Here is an 18,523-nt window from a genome sequence, read left to right as displayed (position 1 = left end):
AATCGGGACGGACTGGGCGATGGGCTTCGTGGGGTGGTGAATGCTTCCCTCCGTGAGGGAGCCTTCCCAGACCCGCTGAAAGAGGCGGTTATTAAACCGCTTCTTAAAAAACCATCTTTAGATGCGGCCACGATGGCCAACTATCGCCCAGTCTCAAATCTTCCATTCCTGGGTAAGGTGATTGAGCGAGCGGTTGCCGAACAACTCCAGGCACGCCTGGAAGAAGCGGACCATTTGGATCCCTTCCAGTCGGGATTCAGGCCTCATCATGGGACTGAAACTGCCTTGGTCGCACTGGTTGATGATCTCCGGCAGGCTAGGGACAAAGGTGAGAGCTGTTTCCTAGTTCTGCTGGATCTCTCAGCGGCGTTTCATACCATCGACCATAGCATCCTTCTGGACCGTCTTGAGGGGCTGGGAGCTGGGGGCACTGTTATACAGTGGTTCCGCTCCTTCCTCCTGGGCCGTATTCAGAAAGTGGTGGTGGGGGATGAGTGTTCAGACCCCTGGGCTCTCACTTGTGGGGTGCCTCATGGTTCTGTCCTCTCCCCCATGCTTTTCAACATTTACATGCAGCCGCTGGGAGAGATCATCAGGAGGTTTGGGCTGGGTGTTCATCAGTATGCGGATGATACCCAGCTCTACCTCTCTTTTAAATCAGAACCAGTGAAGGCGGTGAAGGTCCTGTGTGAGTGTCTGGAGGCGGTTGGAGGATGGATGGCGGCTAACAGATTGAGGTTGAATCCTGACAAGACAGAAGTACTGTTTTTGGGGGACCGGAGGTGGGCAGGTGTGGAGGATTCCCTGGTCCTGAATGGGGTAACTGTGCCCCTGAAGGACCAGGTGCGCAGCCTGGGAGTCATTTTGGACTCACAGCTGTCCATGGAGGCACAGGTCAAATCTGTGTCCAGGGCAGCTGTTTACCAGCTCCATCTGGTACGTAGGCTGAGACCCTATCTGCCTGCGGACTGTCTTGCCAGAGTGGTGCATGCTCTGTTTATCTCCCGCTTGGACTACTGCAATGCGCTCTACGTGGGGCTACCTTTGAAGGTGACTCGGAAACTACAACTAATCCAGAATGCGGCAGCTAGACTGGTGACTGGGGGCGGCCGCCGAGACCATATAACACCGGTCTTGAAAGACCTACATTGGCTCCCAGTACGTTTCCGAGCACAATTCAAAGTGTTGGTGCTGACCTTGAAAGCCCTAAACGGCCTTGGCCCAGTATACCTGAAGGAGCGTCTCCACCCCCATCATTCTGCCCGGACGCTGAGGTCCAGCGCCGAGGGCCTTCTGGCGGTTCCCTCATTGCGAGAAGCAAAGCTACAGGGAACCAGGCAGAGGGCCTTCTCGGTAGTGGCGCCCGCCCTGTGGAACGCCCTTCCAGCAGATGTCAAAGCGATAAACAACTACCTGACATTCAGAAGACATCCTAAGGCAGCCCTGTTCAGGGAAGTTTTTAACGTGTGATAATTTATTGTATTTTTGGTTTCTATGGAAGCCGCCCAGAGTGGCTGGGGAGGCCCAGCCAGATGGGCGGGGTATAAATAATAAATTATTATTATTATTATTATTATTATTATTATTATTATTATTATTATTATTATTATTATTATTACCTGCCCCCTAGGTGAATGGCATGTGCACCACTCTGGGTGCCCGAGTAGCTAGCTCCACCACTGTCCAGTAGTGGAAGATGGACTGGTACAGAGGGCTCTGTTCACCCTCCGCGCCTCTCCCCTGTCCAGCATGTGAGCCTCAGGTGTTGGCAAAAACCACTACTCAAATCTTTGCCCACCCAGCTCAGTATTTTTGTCTTCTGTCTTGTAGTGACCTTTCTGGGATCTCAGGCAGAGAAGAGATCCCTTACCCACCTGTTAGGGAACTGCCATCAGTGCCGGAGGGGGAGAGCAAAAGCCAGAGGGATTCCAGAGAGCGTCCAGGGATCGGGAGAAGCAGCCCATCTTCTGGGGAAGAGAATCAGCGTAGCACAAGTGGAGAAGGGGGGCAGATGGGGGAAGCGGCGAGGCGGTCCCATGACTCCTTGCCTGGGACCAGCAGGGAGAGTAGGGGTCCTCCGTTGCCCACGCCCTCCTTGCGCAGAAGGCTTTCGCGCAGAGAGAGTAGGAGGAGACTAGGCGTCAAAGAGCTTCTTTGCTGGAAGAAGTTTAAGAAACGCCCACTGACAGATTCTGCCAGCGATTGAGTCAGCCACGGGTGAGTGGCTGTCTGGACAGAAAAGGTTCACTTAGGCAACCCAGCCAGGTGTTTGCACCCAGCCGGGGAGATAAGCACCGGCTTACGCACGAGCAACCCCTAGAACCATTACACCACCGATATGCTGCTCTTCCCTGAGTGCCTTTCAACCGGAAATGCTTCTTGGGAAGGAACTTTGTCCATCTGCATGCAGAACAGGTGCTCTGCTGCTTGGCTCCCATCTTGTCCTATTTTGACCTCCCTCCTCTAGTGATTGGTTCATATTAATGAGATATTCTTTGAACCAAAGCATTTTCAGGCACACCCAAAAAACCAGCTGCTGTCTGGATTGCAATGAAATGCCCCGGGTTCTGAAGTCAAGGTATTTGCTCCTGGCTAAGCCAACTTCAGGGATGCGGGTGGCGCTGTGGGTTAAACCACAGAGCCTAGGGCTTGCCGATCAGAAGGTCGGCAGTTCGAATCCCCACGATGGGGTGAGCTCCCATTGCTCGGTCTGAGCTCCTGCCCACCTAGCAGTTCGAAAGCACGTCAAAGTGCAAGTAGATAAATAGGTACTGTTCCTGTGGGAAGGTAAACGGCATTTCCGTGTGCTGCTTTGGTTAGCCAGAAGCAACTTAGTCACGCTGGCCAAATGACCCAGAAGCTGTATGGCGGCTCCCTCGACCAATAAAGCGAGATGAGCGCCGCAACCCCAGAGTTGGCCATGACTGGACCTAATGGTCAGGGGTCCCTTTACCTTTACCTATGCCAACCTCATGAATGTTCAGCTCCACTTTCCCCTCCCTTCAATCTTTTAATCTGGTGTTCCATCCTGCATTGATTCACAGTGGTGTTTTGTATACACTTTGGGCTTGGGCCGGTGGATAAGAGACCTCCTTGCCTTTCCTAAACAGGGCAACAACATGCAACATGATCTCTGGCCTTGATGAAAATCAGATGAAGTCTGGATATAATGAGGGCTGATGTTCTCCCCTCTCCATATTACTGTCCTCTAGTCAGCTATTAATTTTTCATAGGAAATCAATCTGGTTGAGATTATGTTCAGGAACATTTCCTAACATTCTCATATTAAAAGGTAACATGAATCAAACATTTACAGCATCTATTAGTTAGGACAAAGAACAAACACACTGAGCTGGTAATAAGGTAGCAATGAATTCCTGGTAGGTAGCATTCAGACACTCATTAGCCAATGGGGTCTGGTCTCCGCCACTTTTGCCTTCATCTTATGAGCAGCAGCCATGACCTGCACCTCTCTCTTGGTTCTTGAGGTTGCTGTTGCTGCAGCCAGCCAACCTGCCTACTTTTCTCGGGTGCACAGAAAGCTCACACACGGCCTGAATTATGGCAGCCCCCTGCAGTGGCTGGAGCTGGGCCACCTCTGCAGGAAGCATTCCAAAGCATTGTTGCCAAATGGCTGGGATGTAAAATTAAAAGAAAGCTGTGAAACATGATGTTGCATCAATGTAATTATTTCCACAACGCCCAAGAACACTGTGGACAACTGCCAGTTGTGACTTGGCCACTGCCAGGGCTGATGGATTCTGAGCACCAGGGAAGGACTGTCTTTGGAACGGATCACTGTGCTTTTCATATATTATGCATTGCATTGGTCAGAGATCAGGGCCCGAATTCAACTAAATGACCTCACCAGTGGAAGCCCATAGAAGGACTTCTGATAGCACAATGAGGTTTCCCACCCTCTCCCACTTCTGCCCCATGTAAATTGGGTCTGAGGGGGGCTTAGAAGAAACCCCAGAACAGTACGTTAGGGGAGGAGAGGGAAGGATAAATGTTTGTGCTGGAGCAATCTCCTTAGCACTCCACTGAATGCCCTCAAAATATACTGTTATAGGTGAGGTGAAACCTCCCTAAACCTAGAAATTAATAAATGGTAGGATTTTGATTATTTGGGATGTGAAGGGAGAAATACAAGCTGCAGAGGAATTCTTGAGCTTGCCTATGCAAAACGACCTGGCCAAACTAGGACCATTAAGAAACAATACAGGGCCACTGAAAGCCATTGGCAATGCAAGAGAACTGTCCTTTTCCCCTTGCCCTGAGGTATGAACAGAGACAGAGGGTTGGAAGGCTGCCAGGTTAACTGGGTCTGGGGTGACAGGAAAAGAGAGTTTTTTAGCAAGATGTTCTGGGAAGAGGAAGGAAGGAGGAGGACTGGGATCCATCTTGGGCAGGCTGGCTGCAGGCTGTCTGGGAGAGATGCCCTGGACTCCAGGGCTGCACTGTTGCGGGGCACAAGCCTCTCTCAAAATGACAATGCTGTAAGAATTGGACTTCCTCCATGAGGACTAAAGGTGTAAATAGGTGAATAAACCATAATTCTTAAAGCAGCAACAGTCTCCGCAGTGTCTCAATTCTCCAAAGGAACACAGACCTTGGGTGAGCGTCTGGTACCCCCAGGAATCTTGCAGAGAGTAGGGGTTGCACACAGCCCCACAATTACAACTGATATTCAGAAGGACAGGTTGCACAGTTACTCAAAGTTTTAAAAACAGCAGATTCTGAAACAGGGTTGTTGCTATGAAGATAGAGGAAATGTGAGTGCACCATCGCTGACCTTTATAAATAACAAAGTCTTATGGCACCTTAAAAACCTAACAAATTTATTTCTGCATATTAGACTAATACAGATACCTTTATAAAAAAAATCATGCAAAATCAGGTGTTGGTTCTGAAACTGCATTTCTCACAAGAGATCTCCAAGGCTTCCAATGACACTGATGTTCTCCTTGAAATTCTGTTTTTATTTCTGTGCCTTTGAGGCGCAAAGATAATGATCCAAAGCAGCTCACACTGAAAACGTTTTTTGGGTGTGGTAAACTCAGATAAACACTTTTGCATTGTCATATGGTTCAAACATCTTAGTACTGTCTCACCATTGCCTTTTTTAAGGGGGGGAGTGGGGTGCCTAAATAATGAAAAGTTGAAAGTAAATGGGGAGAAAAATAGTACATGTTTTCCTCAGCAGAAACAGGAACTCTGCCCTGGTTATTTAGGGTAAATGTAGTAATGGGGAGAGGGACAGGGAATGGAGGCATGGAAGGATCAGAAGGTGCCGTGAAATATGGTTAATGCAAAGCCCAATAAATAGGCAGCCACACCGAAACACAGCGTGAATTTCCACTTTTGCTACAATTCTCCATCTTCTGCCTTCCTTAGGAGGGTGTGACCGACCTCTAACACAGTTTGCAAGAACACACCTTGAACAGCCAAGGATGCGACTTTTTCTCATCTGCAAAACAAAAATGCCACATTTTAAAAAAATCTTCTGATCCATTTCGCATGTTTTTAAAAGGTTCCTACGCACATGCAGGCACACAGAGCCACTTGACTTCAGAACACCACATTTTCATAACCTTTAACAAACATCTGCAGAAATTAAGCCTTGAATAAATTTTACAGTGTTGTGGCCCAAAACAACACACACACACACACACACACACACACACACACCCTCCATTCCACAGACTGGTATCTGCGCAACTTCTCACCTCTCATATACCTAGAAAATGGAGGGGCAAGGAAAGTCCAGCTTAAGAAGTGTTTGTATGTGAATATTTCCCCCCCCCCTTTGTAGAGGTCAAGACCTGAAATTAGGTCACCTGCAGAGGCAAAAAGCCACACAACAGTGAATGGAGTGGTACGTGGCAAAAGGGTGGGGCAATGGTTAATAGACTCCTCAACTTTTTAATTGCTTTACTGTAGCCTATGGGATCTGATGGGTCAGGATCACAGATAAATCCTGGATTAATTTATTGCTTGACCAAATTGATTTCAAAGCCCAACAGATGGATGGCAGACACATTATCTGGATTATCAGAAATTCCACAGAAAAGCTAGATAATACCAATAGATCAAATTATCATTTGACTTTATGTGGTCGGCGTACATTATTTACCAAAATCTGGCTATTGTTTCAAATGCATTGTTCAAGCTTGGTTGGATGCTGTGCAAAATCCCTGGGTATGACAAACTGAAATGCCGGCTCGATACATTCCTTATGCATTCCTCAAATTATTCAAATGTCATGTGAATTGTCTGCTTGGCTGATAGGCTTTACAACAAGGGAAAGGTAGTGAAGACGTTTTCATTATTATTTTCAAAGCAAGCTATGGGTAAGCCTGGCCATTTCTGAAGAGCTTAACACACAGGAAAATGAAAACATTTTAAAAAAAGCATTGCTATATAGTAAGAAGAAGAGAAGAAGAAGAGTTTGGATTTGATATCCCATTTTATCACTACCCTAAGGAGTCTCAAAGTGGCTAACATTCTCCTTTCCCTTCCTCCCCAACAACAAACACTCTGAGGTGAGTGGGGCTGAGAGACTTCAGAGAAGTGTGACTGGCCCAAGGTCACCCAGCAGCTGCATGTGGACGAGCAGAGACGTGAACCCGGTTCCCCAGATTACGAGTCTACCGCTCTTAACCACTACAACACGCTGGCTCAGAGAAGTAACAGAGAAGTGCCCCCTGTTGAATCAGACCAAAGGTCCATCATCGCCCAGATAGCAGTCAGATGCCACTAGGGGGACCTTGGATAGTTAAACTGGCGTAGCAAGAGACTCTTAATCTCATGGCCATGGATTCGAGCCCCACATTGGGAAAAAGATTCCTACATTTCAGGGACCTGGACTAGATGATCTTCATGGTCCCTTCCAACACAAAATTCTAAGCAGCAGATGAAGAAGGCAAGAGCTCTCTTTTCCACTGCCTGGTCATAGCGTCTCTTGCAAATGGAGGTGACCCATGCCCACTGTGGCTGACAGCCATAAGATTAATGGTCAGCCTTGCCCAAAATTCTGTTGTTCACAGTGACCACTCAGATGCTTCCCACTGAAGCTTACATGCAAGGCCTGAAGGTGATGATGACCAACCCCTGATTTTCGCCCTGCCCCTGGCACTTGGGTTTATACTGACCATGGAAATTCTATTTGCATGAAATTAACTTCCATGAGTTTATACTGAATACCCCTCCATCTCTGCTCTTGCGCCAGTTCATTTGGTTCAAAGGCTTCAGCTGGCCTTGCAAGGTCCAAGCTGTCATGCCAATTCTCCGTGGCAGGAACTCCTTCTCCTGCCATTCCTAAAATGTGTCATGCCTGCTTTTTGTTTGCAAGACATGCCCCTTTCAGCCCATTAATGCCCTCTTGCTTGTTGACCAACATTTCCAAAGCAAGGTCCTTTGAAGATCTCCCTCTCCCCTGACCAGCCTGCCAACTCATTAAAGATAACATGGAGGGGGGGCTCCTCTGTGCCCCACAAAGGAGTTCTGGACACCTTGGACCACGGTTGTCTTCTACTGGCTAGTGGAGACCTTTTTGTTCCAGAAGGCTGTTGCCTTCCTAGGCAGATAATGCTTTATCTGAAGATCATGTTCTTTTCTGCCTTTGCTGTGTTTTGCTGATACTGCTGTCTTGCCTTTGATATTATGATTTCAGTTATTGCAAGTCATCATAAATCATGCATATACATTAGAAGGGTAGCATATAAAGCATTATATAAATAAATGAGGCATGTTTTCTTCCAGTTTTGCATAAGGACCAAACAACCCTTGAGGCTTGACAACCATATGTCAGGAGTGCTCCGATGGTGTTTCCTGCTTGGCAGGGGGTTGGACTCGTTGGCCCTTGTGGTCTATTCCAACTCTATGATTCTATGATTCTATGAACCCTTGGGACCTTGCTGCTGCCTGCATAGGACCTATTCTTTGGGGGGGGGTTGTTCTGCTTTGCAAGCAGCTGATCTGAGCGTCACACCCAGTTCTAGATGGGGACCATCCTGTTCCACCACCTGAGGTGAAATGGGAAGGTGCCACGTGCACCACCAAAACCTCACCAGCATCACACGGTGGTGGAGGAGGCTTCCAATGAGATCTCATGGAACTCTTGTGAGATCTTGTGGAAGACTTGAGATAGCTCCACAAGATTTTGGTGGAAGCTGTTGATGCCTTGCAATTCTGACTGCAGCAGCTGTGAAGGGATGGGCGTCACCCCATGGGATTCCACCAGCCAAGATGGCTGCTTCAGTTTGCCCCAACCAGATGCCCTTAAGCGATGAAGCCCACAAGCAGGGCCTGAATGGAACACAGCCTGCTCCTCACTTGCAGTTCCTTGCCATTGGAACCCATCGTTCAGCCCAGACACTGAGGTCCAGCTCCAAGGGCCTTCTGGCGGTTCCCTCACTGTGAGAAGTGAGGTTACAGGGAACCAGGCAGAGGGCCTTCTCAGTAGTGGCGCCTGAGCTGTGGAATGTCCTCCCATCAGATGTCAAGGAAATAAACAACTATCTGACTTTTAGAAGACATCTGAAGGCAGCCCTGTTTAGGGAAGTTTTTAATGTTTGAAGTTTTATTCTGTTTTTTAATGTTCTGTTGAAAGCCGCCCAGAGTAGCTGGGGAAACCCACCCAGATGGGCAAGGTAGAAATAAATTATTGTTGTTGTTGTTGTTGTTGTTGTTGTTGTTGTTGTTGTTGTTGTTGTTACAGTGGTACCTCGGGTTACATACGCTTCAGGTTACAGACTCCGCTAACCCAGAAATTTTACCTCAGGTTAAGAACTTTGCTTCAGGATGAGAACAGAAATCGGGCAGCAGCGGGAGGTTCCATTAGCTAAAGTGGTGCTTCAGGTTAAGAACAGTTTCAGGTTAAGAACGGACCTCGGGAACAAATTAAGTTCTTAACCCGAGGTACCACTGTATTATTATTGGCAGTGGAGGGAAGGCACTGGCATCACAGCCACCTGTTGGAGGCTAAGGGTGGACATGCCCTTTCCTGCCCAATGCAAACAGGTGGGCAGTACCTCAAATGCCCCTGGGTGGCAACACCTTCAGGCACTGCCTAGTGTGGTGTGAATCAGGACCCTGGCAGCCCCAGCAACATGCCACCTTGATGCTTACTCTACTGGCAGCAAGTCAGGGGACAGCAACTCACAGCAAATGAGGTGGCCCAGTTTATGGCGCCCTTTCCTGTCATTGCCCAGTCAGGGGAAGGCGCCAGCTGCTTAGGTGCTCAGCCTGAAAGGATGCTTGGGGAAGGAGTGGCTGCTTTGGGGTGGCCCCAAAGCTTTGCTTTTGAGGGCAAAGAGATTTTGGCATCAGGGCTGGCCTTAAATGGACTGAAGCAGCCACCTCCAGTGGTGGAATCCTGCGGGGACACTGCCCTGCCTGCCCCTGCCACATCTAGAGAAGCAAAGAGAAGTGGCGGTGGTGGGTTCAGCAGAGATCTAATCCTGGCTGCCCCTTCTCCTCACTTCTCCCATGGCACAGCAGGGCACCCAGAAGCTGCAGCCACGCCACCCTGGAAGCAAATCAGTCTCTTAAGCTTAAGCTAAGAAAGAGTACTCTCTATAAGATTGAATATAAATATACGTGTCAAGACTTTGACCACTGAAGAAGCCTGGAAAACTATCTTGGGAGGGTGCTACCTGCAGGCCCCAGTTAAAGGGCCCCATGGGGGGCGAACAGCGGCCTTTTGATTACTTGGACTGCCAGGGCAAAACAGGTGCAAAACTCCGGCACCCTGTCGTCTACAACTTCATTGTCCACAACTTTATCAACATCTTTCTACAATTCTACTAGCATCTCTCAGTGTTGTGAATATCACCGAACTTACCTTTTGTTGGTATCTTCATGAACTTATCTAAAAGGCTGAGTGAAGCATTTGAAAAATCTATTGAAACCAGACATCATTTTCGGCTGGGTAGTTTGCAAGTCTTTGTGGCTTTGTTTAATGTTTTGTATTTTTCTCAGAAGGTTGATAAAGTATGTATAATTATTGTTCTGTGTGTATTAATCGCCACCGTGTTGCATGAGTGGCACTCCGCCACGCTGGAAAGCATGGCTTTGGCACAGGGGTCAGAGGGGGGTTGGCAACTTCCCGTTTCACCTCCGGGGGTGAAGCAAGATGGGCAGCCCCTCTTGGGCACCCTTCCCATCTTCCCGGGACTGCTGGGCTTTTGCTTGCCCAAAGATGAAGAGGCAGGCATCAAGAAGGACCTGGGCTCCTCTCTCCAGACCTCTCTTTTCAAACAAGGGCTTCTGTCAGAAGTGTCTCAATTTCTTATCACATAATTCCATCCCTACAAGCGGCAATAAATAATTCATGTCCCCGGGTCTTTGTTGCGGGTCCCCAAACTGCCCGGCAAGGGGAGGTTGACAGCTGTGTCAGGGCAAGCGCTGAAGATCTGGCGTGACAAGGCGACTAACAAGTCGTCATCCCTCCCTCCCCCCCCCCCGCCCAGTCAACGGGGAAAGTCGACAATCGCACAAAGTGTGAAAACAAAACCCTGAAATGAAATGAAGCTGTCCCTTTCTCTCTCCCTCTAGATGCTAGCTATGAGCTGATTTCCAGCCCCATAACCCCTGGTCACATTAGAGGACTCCCAGCCGCCCTCTCTATTCTTCACTCTCGCCTGTCCATTTACGCCTGTCCACGGATCAATATGAGCAATTCTTGGAGAAATACGACGTCGCCATGGCAACCAAGCTACAAATTCTCAGTGGGAAGCAACGAGCCCCCGTAGAAAAGTCTCTGGAGGTTTCCTGACCAGGGAGGAGGAGGAGGAAAGTTCTTTAAAATGCAGGAATGGACAGAGGCCAAGGCTGGGGAAATTCATGACTCCTTGCAAAGGCAATGATTGCAAAGAGAGCAAGCCAGGCAGAGCTCTCAGATGCAGCAGAGAGGCTGCACCAGTAAACATATTCTCTGGCGCACCTCTGCCTCTGGGCTAAATCTCCCTTAACTCCTCTGCTGCTGGCCTGACACCTCATGGATTTCAAGCTGCACATCTCTGAGAGAGGGGGGAATGGGCTCCATTTCATGGGAGCTAATGGCAGAAAGAATCAAAAGCCAGAATATACATTTCCTTCAAAGGGAAACAGATCATGGAGAGTATTTGCAACTGCAGGCTGTTTGTTGTTGCAACCAAACGAGGCCACGAGATATGCTCTTTTTGTTACTCAAATTGCTGACCTTTATTGTTTTTGAGCCAGTCTCAGAAGAAGCTCCTGCCCTTCTTTAACTTAGGTGTTGGTGCTGACCTTTAAAGCCCTAAATGGCCTCGGACCAGTATACCTGAAGGAGCATCTCCACCCCCATCGTTCAGCCCAGACACTGAGGTCCAGCTCTGAGGGCCTTCTGGCGATTCCCTCATTGCGAGAAGTGAGATTACAGGGAACCAGGCAGAGGACCTTCTCGGTAGTGGCACCCGCCCTGTGGAACGCCCTCCCACCAGATGTCAAGGCAATAAGCAACTATTTTACTTTTAAAAGACAACTGTTTAGGGAAGTTTTTAATGTCTGACACTGTACAGTGGCACCTCGAATTACAGATGCTTCAGGTTACATACGCTTCAGGTTACAGACTCCGCTAACCCAGAAATATTACCTCGGGTTAAGAACTTTGCTTCAGGATGGGAATAGAAATCGTGCAGCGGCAGCAGGAGGCCCCATTAGCTAAAGTGGTGCTTCAGGTTAAGAACAGTTTCAGGTTAAGAACAGACCTCCAGAACGAATTAAGTTCTTAACCCGAGGTACCACTTTATTGTTTTTAATATTCAGTTGGAAGCCACCCAGGGTGGCTGGGGAACCCCAGCCGGATGGGCGGGGTATAAATAATAAATTATTATTATTATTATTATTATTATTATTATTATTATTATTATTATTATTATTATTATTGCGGCACGAGAAGAGTTGTTCCTCCTGCATTCCTGGGCAGCGCTAGAAACCAAGCCCAGCTCAGAGCAGGTAAATGGTGGCAGGCTCCCTTTCACCTCCCTCCTGGAGAATCCTGTGCTCTGAAATCCAATCGTGTAGCCCACAGCCTGAGGTGGGGTCTGAGATGACTTCAGGGACCTGACATGGATTTCAGGCTGCTGCACCCTTTCACTGAAAATTAAATCTCAGCAGTGCTCCTTGGGGAAGGATCAGGCCACTGAGCAGCTGCCCTCTCAGCAGCACACATGCGTGGCTAGATTTGGGGAGCTTTTAACTAAGCTGACAGAACTCAGCTTATGGTTCACAGATTGGCACACAAAGATGTAGGAGAAGAAAATATATTGGTGGCAGCAGGGCGGGGGGGGGGAGGGAATGGATGGACAAGGCTGCTTAGCCCTTTCGTGAGTGAGAGACAGCACTCTGCAAATTCTCAGGAATACAGCCCTGGCTGACTAGGTCAAAGGAGGGACATGTCATAATTTCAGTACTTTGTGCACAAATATATATCGGTCCACGGGATGCTCCAGGAGATTTCCCCCTCTATTAAAATATTAGGAAAATACTATTAGGAAAAAGATCGCATTGGGAAGAGAAGCGCAAACAGCAGAAATAAATAGGAAGCTAAAATAATCACGAGCAGCTGTTGGAAAATTTAGCTTTATATCAAAAAAACAAATATATAACCTTAGATTTGAAAGCTAACGTGTTTGATATGCGCATTTTATCTGTGATGGAGCGGAGAACTGGACCATGACACAGAGAAACGTGAACAGGTTAAGAACGGCACAGCATGCCGTAGAACAGGCCAGCGAAGAAAGATCATTAAAAGATAGAAAAGATAATAAATGGATATGACAAAGATCAAAAGTTGCAGATGTAGTGGGAAGTTAAAATGGACATATGCAGGACATGTGACAAGAGATGAAACAATGGGGAGAACTTGGCATCTATCCAAAGATGGATGTGAGAAGAGAGAGGAGGAGAAATACAGTAGTTGCTGATCTGGAGAAAAAGGGAAATGCAACAATAGTGCTTCCCATTAAATTTTCCCCAGAGCAGCATGATTGATAGTTGAACAGCGCCCTGGTCCTTTTTTTCTGGGGGAAAAGAGATCACTATCTGGTCCATCCAGCTTCTCATCTTAAGTCTCTCACTAATTCTTATGGCAAACTTCTTATATCAGTTTTGCCCTGCCTGGACCTGGATGAAAGGGGCTCCAGATTCTCCGGAGACAATTGGCTAGATGCAGGCACTGCCCCAAAGGAAAGCACATTGCCTTGACCTCTCTGCCTTGCCTGCTTTCTCACACAGCTGCACCAGGGAAGCACCTGGGATTCTCTCACCTGTATTTTCTGACTCTTCCAAGACCTGCCTCTCAGCCGTGTCTTTTCCTTCTTGGAGGTCTGCAGGTGTTGTGCAGTTGTCACAACTGGTGGCAGCTGAAAGAAAAAAGAGAAGAACAGTAACACTCTAGCAAATATCTAACTTTCTTCCAGCTGCTCTTTCTATGCCAAGGTCACATTTTCTTAGTTTGGATACTAAGCTCTCCCAATCCCAAAGGTCTTAAGATTTAACAAAATAAATGGGAATATATGTCAAACCAGAAATGAAACAAGTATGAAACCCTTCCTCTTCCTTCTCTTTCCCAGTATCTGCACCCAGCACAACTGTTTTCCCCAGTCACTGATACGCTCTAAGAACTGAGCCAGCTTTTAGGAATAAGAACTTCTGGGGCAATGGAGAAAGAAGCACCACAGTGAAGGAGGTGCCCAACAATTTGCAGGGAAATTCATGGGGGAACCTGGGAGAATGCAACATTTATAGTACTGCAGTCACACAATCAATCAATAGGTGAATTGGGTTCCACACAGTTCCACACACACACAAAGAGCCACGAAAATGCAAAATAAATAGCAAAAACAGACAGACCTCAGCGTAACACTCAAAATGGAGCATGTTTGACTTTTGGAAAAAGTTCGCAAACTGGAACACTTACTTCCGGGTTTGCAGTGTTTGAGTTCCAAGTTGTTTGAGAATCAAGGTGTTTGAGAACCAAGGTAAAAAAGGTAAAGGGACCCCTGACCATTAGGTCCAGTCATGGACGGCTCTGGGGTTGCGGCGCTCATCTCGCTTTATTGGCGGAGGGAGCCGGCATACAGCTTCCGGGTCATGTGGCCAGCATGACTAAGCCGCTTCTGGCAAACCAGAGCAGTGCACGGAAACGCCGTTTACCTTCCCGCCGGAGCAGTACCTATTTATCTACTTGCACTTTGACATGCTTTCGAACTGCTAGGTTGGCAGGAGCAGGGACCAAGCAATGGGAGCTCACCCCGTTGCGGGGATTCGAACTGCCGACCTTCGGATCAGCATGTCCTAGGCTCTGTGGTTTAACCCACAGCGCCACCTGTGTCCCTGGAGAACCAAGGTACCACTGTATAAACTTTTTGCTGGCCTGTTGTCACACTGTGATAATAGTCTGAGCTGCCAAGAGGAGCAAGAGGCACATCGACTAAGCTGAGTCTTGGAAGACTGTCCTTCCAGGAATCCACCTCAGAGCCTAAATGGGTCACCTCAGGAGAAGGAGGTGAGGAGGGGGAGGGTAAATCTGATTGTTTTGCTGCTCTTAGCAGATCATAATTCTATTCAGGCTGCAACACAGCTAAGCACACCTTTTGAAAGTCAGGAGCATTTGGTAAACAGGCAAATCTATCTTGGACTAGTGAAAGCATTCAGAAGCTTCTGGGAACAAAGTGAATAAATATAATTGTAAATTAGCAAGCACGGCTTATCACTTGTAGCTATAACTTAATTTAAGTTGTGTTACAAGCTCAGCAAGACTTCTGAGCAGCTTCAAATCTAATTCGTCAAAACCATTTTCCCACCAAAGCTTGCAAGAAAACCATTAATGAAGTCTAGAGTGATTGTGTTCATTTTGACTTCTCTGTGAGAGAGCAGAATGCAAATATTCCCAGGTGAAACCTGCACAAAGTTGCTCCACATCTCCAGAGGAACTCAATAGCTGCATTGTGTCATTTGAAAGATGCTGAAAGCCTCATGCAGTAGCCCAGATCAAAGGAGGGCTGGGAAATCACAGCTGGAAGTGACCTGTAAGGCTTTTTTGGTCAGTGGCTCAATCCTGGTACTGGGGCACTTGGTAATCTGGTGGTGTAGTTTTTAAAAGGTAGGGAGGTTACTGAAATGCAGAGTTGGGGGTCTGATGTGTAGTAAGCTCTTGCTGTTATACTGATTAAATGTCAACGTCTTCATTACAATTTTTGGAGAGCAGATTAAAGAATTAATTCCAGAGGCCCTGAAATTAGGACTCTGAAGTGAGTAGAGCACCATATGGCAGTGGGGAATATCTCTTAGAGACACCAACATAGATGGGGTCAGCCAGGAGACTAGTGTCAACAGTTAGCAAGGGCAGAGCAGGAAACACCAATAGGCACTCTGTGTAATTTCCAGAGAGCAAGATGACCTTTCTTCCTCCTTATGGATACAAAGACCATATCTGACAGCTGCACATGGCCTAAACGAAGTCAGAGAGATAGAAGAGGAGAAGGGGAGCATGTTAACCCCTTATTAGACACCCACTGCAGTTAGGAAGTGACACATGGCTCCAAAAAGGCTGAATTCAAGCCTTGGTTACCTATGTCTATAACATGGGATTAATGTGACACCAAAACATCACATGTATGTTCTATATAAAGCAAGTATGACAAAGTCATCAGCACCCCTACCGCCTGAGAACTCATGTCACCAGGAGGCAGTTCCATGAAGCCAGACCCCTGACCGCCCTTCAGCACTGCCATCCACAGATGCCAGGGGCGTAAGCTCCAAAGCCATATCATGCCACATCCTCACTCATGTTGGTGCAGTCAAAATCCCCCAAAGCAGCCTTTCTCAATCTGTGGGTCCCCAGATATTGTTGAACTACAACTCCCATCACCCCTGGCTAGCAAGGCCAGAGCTCAGGGATGATGGGAGTTGTAGTCCAACAACATCTGGGGACTCACAGGTTGAGAACCGCTGCCCTAAAGCAATCAGGTCCCTTTTAAGGGTAATAGAGACCATACAGGGGCCATAAGCCAAAACCCTCCTTTGGGCTCAGTCTAGCTAGAGCTCTCCATGGTGCTGATAAGTACTTCTCTGCTCTGTGTGTTTGAGACCTGGCATTCCACTATGATCTGACTACACATTTTGGAGTACAAGACACCTGTCCACTGACTTGCTTTTCTGGACTTTTGACTCTGGCTCTGCTCATTAGACCCTGGATGGATTTGGCTTCTCTGGAACCAGGGCCCAGCTGTGCCCCTCCCCCCCAACCCCTCTATCAAGATCTTCTGCCTGAAACAGGACACTGGAGTGCAAGTGTGATCTGTAAATGAAATTTAAATGATAGCAGTAAATGGTTAAAGGAATGACTCACAGGATCCCGAAATCAATAAGCAAAGGAAGTTCCAGCTGATGCTTTGCTGGCACCGTATCATCCCAGGCCAATGGCATTGCCTGGGCAATGGAGACTTTACTGCAAAATGGAGGAAGATCCATGCCAATTATGCCTGAAGCACAATCCAGATCTATGCAACACGTTAAATTTGAGCCCATTTGATTGGGAGAGGCTGAGGGACCTCTTAGGTCTTATTCAATTCTTAAGGAGGGGTCTTATATATTTACCCCTCCAACGTGCTCAGGGCATACTGTCCAGTGATCCCTCTTCCCAGAGCAACCCTGCCAGTAAGATAAGATGACTGGCCAACCAACCCAAGACCACACTGGGAGCTTCACAAGTGGGGATTTGAACCCAGCTCTCCCCAGTTCAATTCTGATCCTCCAGCCACAACACCGCACAGCTGATCCAGTTGCAACTGATGACCCTACGCTGGGTGGGGTGGCAGTTTCCCCCTAGATTTCAAGAGAAGGCGACTTGTTCATTAGGGAAGTACAGATTTTCTGACAGCCATTGTACTTCTAAGAGGAAGCACCTGCTCCTCTCATTAAGGGTGGTTAGTTGGACTCTGGCACCCACAAAAGGCAAGATCTCCTAATTTAGGCTTTGTAATGAATTTGAAACTGGAATTGTTTTGTTTTAAATATATGTTACCTACTGTATATATAACTTTGAGGTGTTCTATAGGAAGTGATTCATGCATGAAAATAAATAAACAGAGCAACTCACTTTTTTGGCCTGCAAATGTGGGGAAAGTGAAGCACAATTAATAGATACGTTTGCAGTTTAAAAAACAACAACAGTGGCAGCACAAGCTGCTAAAAAACTGGGATGATGAAGGGGCCTCGGTGTGAGCCTTCTTTGCATGCTCACGTTATCTGTCTGCTGCCCTAAGCTCTGCAAAACTGTTGGGATCATCTCCTCAGATTAGAGGCTCTAGCTCCAAGATGTTTCAGCAGCTCCCAATCCAATTAAACAGAAGTTAAATATACAGAAGGGTCTATTGAGCCCAATCATCTCCAATTTTTTTTAAGACTGAAAAACCATGTAATTGTAGGTTATACAACAACTTAATCTGACTTAAAACCTAATATCAACCTCCTGCTTTATAAGTGCACTTGGTTAAGCTGGCTTGTGATACTGGTGTGCTCAGTTTGGGGGTCGTCATTATCCTTTATTAAGTTACTTGTAATCCTAAAAGCCTGTGACTGGGTCTAGATTTTTGGCAAAGATCCAGGGATTTCCCTTCTCAGAAGACGGGCTGATTGAACAGGCCTCTGTGGCTAGTCTGAAGCTTCTGAGTGAGCCACAGAGCAAAGTTTGATCAGCCAGCCCTGCCAGCTAAGGGGCTCCACCTTATGAGATCCTATTTGACCACCACAAGACATGGCAGAGTCTGGGAGGGATGTGTGTGTCAGAATATGACTGGGTTTAACTGCCAACCTAGCAGTTCGAAAGCACGTCAAAGTGCAAGTAGATAAATAGGTACCACTCCAGCAGGAAGGTAAACGGCGTTTCCGTGCACTGCTCTGGTTCGCCAGAAGCGGCTTAGTCATGCTGGCCACATGACCCGAAAGCTGTACACCGGCTCCCTTGGCCAATAAAGCGAGATGAGTGCCGCAACCCCAGAGTCGTCCGCGACTGGACCTAATGGTCAGGGGTCCCTTTACCCATTTAAAATAATTTTCACCAAACCTCCTTCCAGCTTTGGAGAAACCCATTGTGGAGGAGGGACTCTTTCAAATGCCAGGTACGCCTCAAAATGAACAAGGCATTTAAATGGTCTGGAGTGATTTGTTTAACAGCAGGGGTGTTACATTATGCACAGCCCTTGACTGCAGACTAAAATCATTTTCATTTCACATACTAAGTCTCATAATGAATTGGTGGCATCTGGGAATAGAATACTTATTTGGTTTCAGTGCTCTTTTAAAAGAAGTCCCTACTTTCTGTAATAATAATAATAATAATAATAATAATAATAATAATAATAATAATAAAATTTTATTTATCTCCCGCCCTCCCCAGCCGAAGCCGGGTTCAGGGTGGCTAACAACAATAAAACAGTACAACACAACACAACACAACACAACACAACACAACACAACACAACAACACTCT

At 47.2% G+C, this 18,523-nt stretch overlaps 1 protein-coding gene across 1 annotated transcript in view; it reads right to left on the bottom strand.

Annotated features, from left to right (window-relative positions):
* Window positions 1-4,956: 4,956 nt before the first annotated feature.
* The window catches only part of WDR72 (WD repeat domain 72), a 76,071-nt gene continuing 62,504 nt past the window's right edge, over window positions 4,957-18,523 (bottom strand). Inside the window, exons 19-20 of the mRNA XM_081169278.1 lie at window positions 13,296-13,391; window positions 4,957-5,470 (exon numbers count right to left, since the gene is read on the bottom strand). Of these exons, the coding sequence (XP_081025404.1) occupies window positions 5,415-5,470; window positions 13,296-13,391 (152 nt within the window). The 3' untranslated portion in view covers window positions 4,957-5,414. The remainder of the gene's footprint in view (window positions 5,471-13,295; window positions 13,392-18,523) is intronic.

Source organism: Podarcis bocagei (assembly GCF_964188305.1).
Source record: "Podarcis bocagei genome assembly, chromosome: 14".
NCBI lineage: Eukaryota > Metazoa > Chordata > Lepidosauria > Squamata > Lacertidae > Podarcis > Podarcis bocagei.
This window is presented reverse-complemented; position numbering and strand designations above follow the sequence as displayed.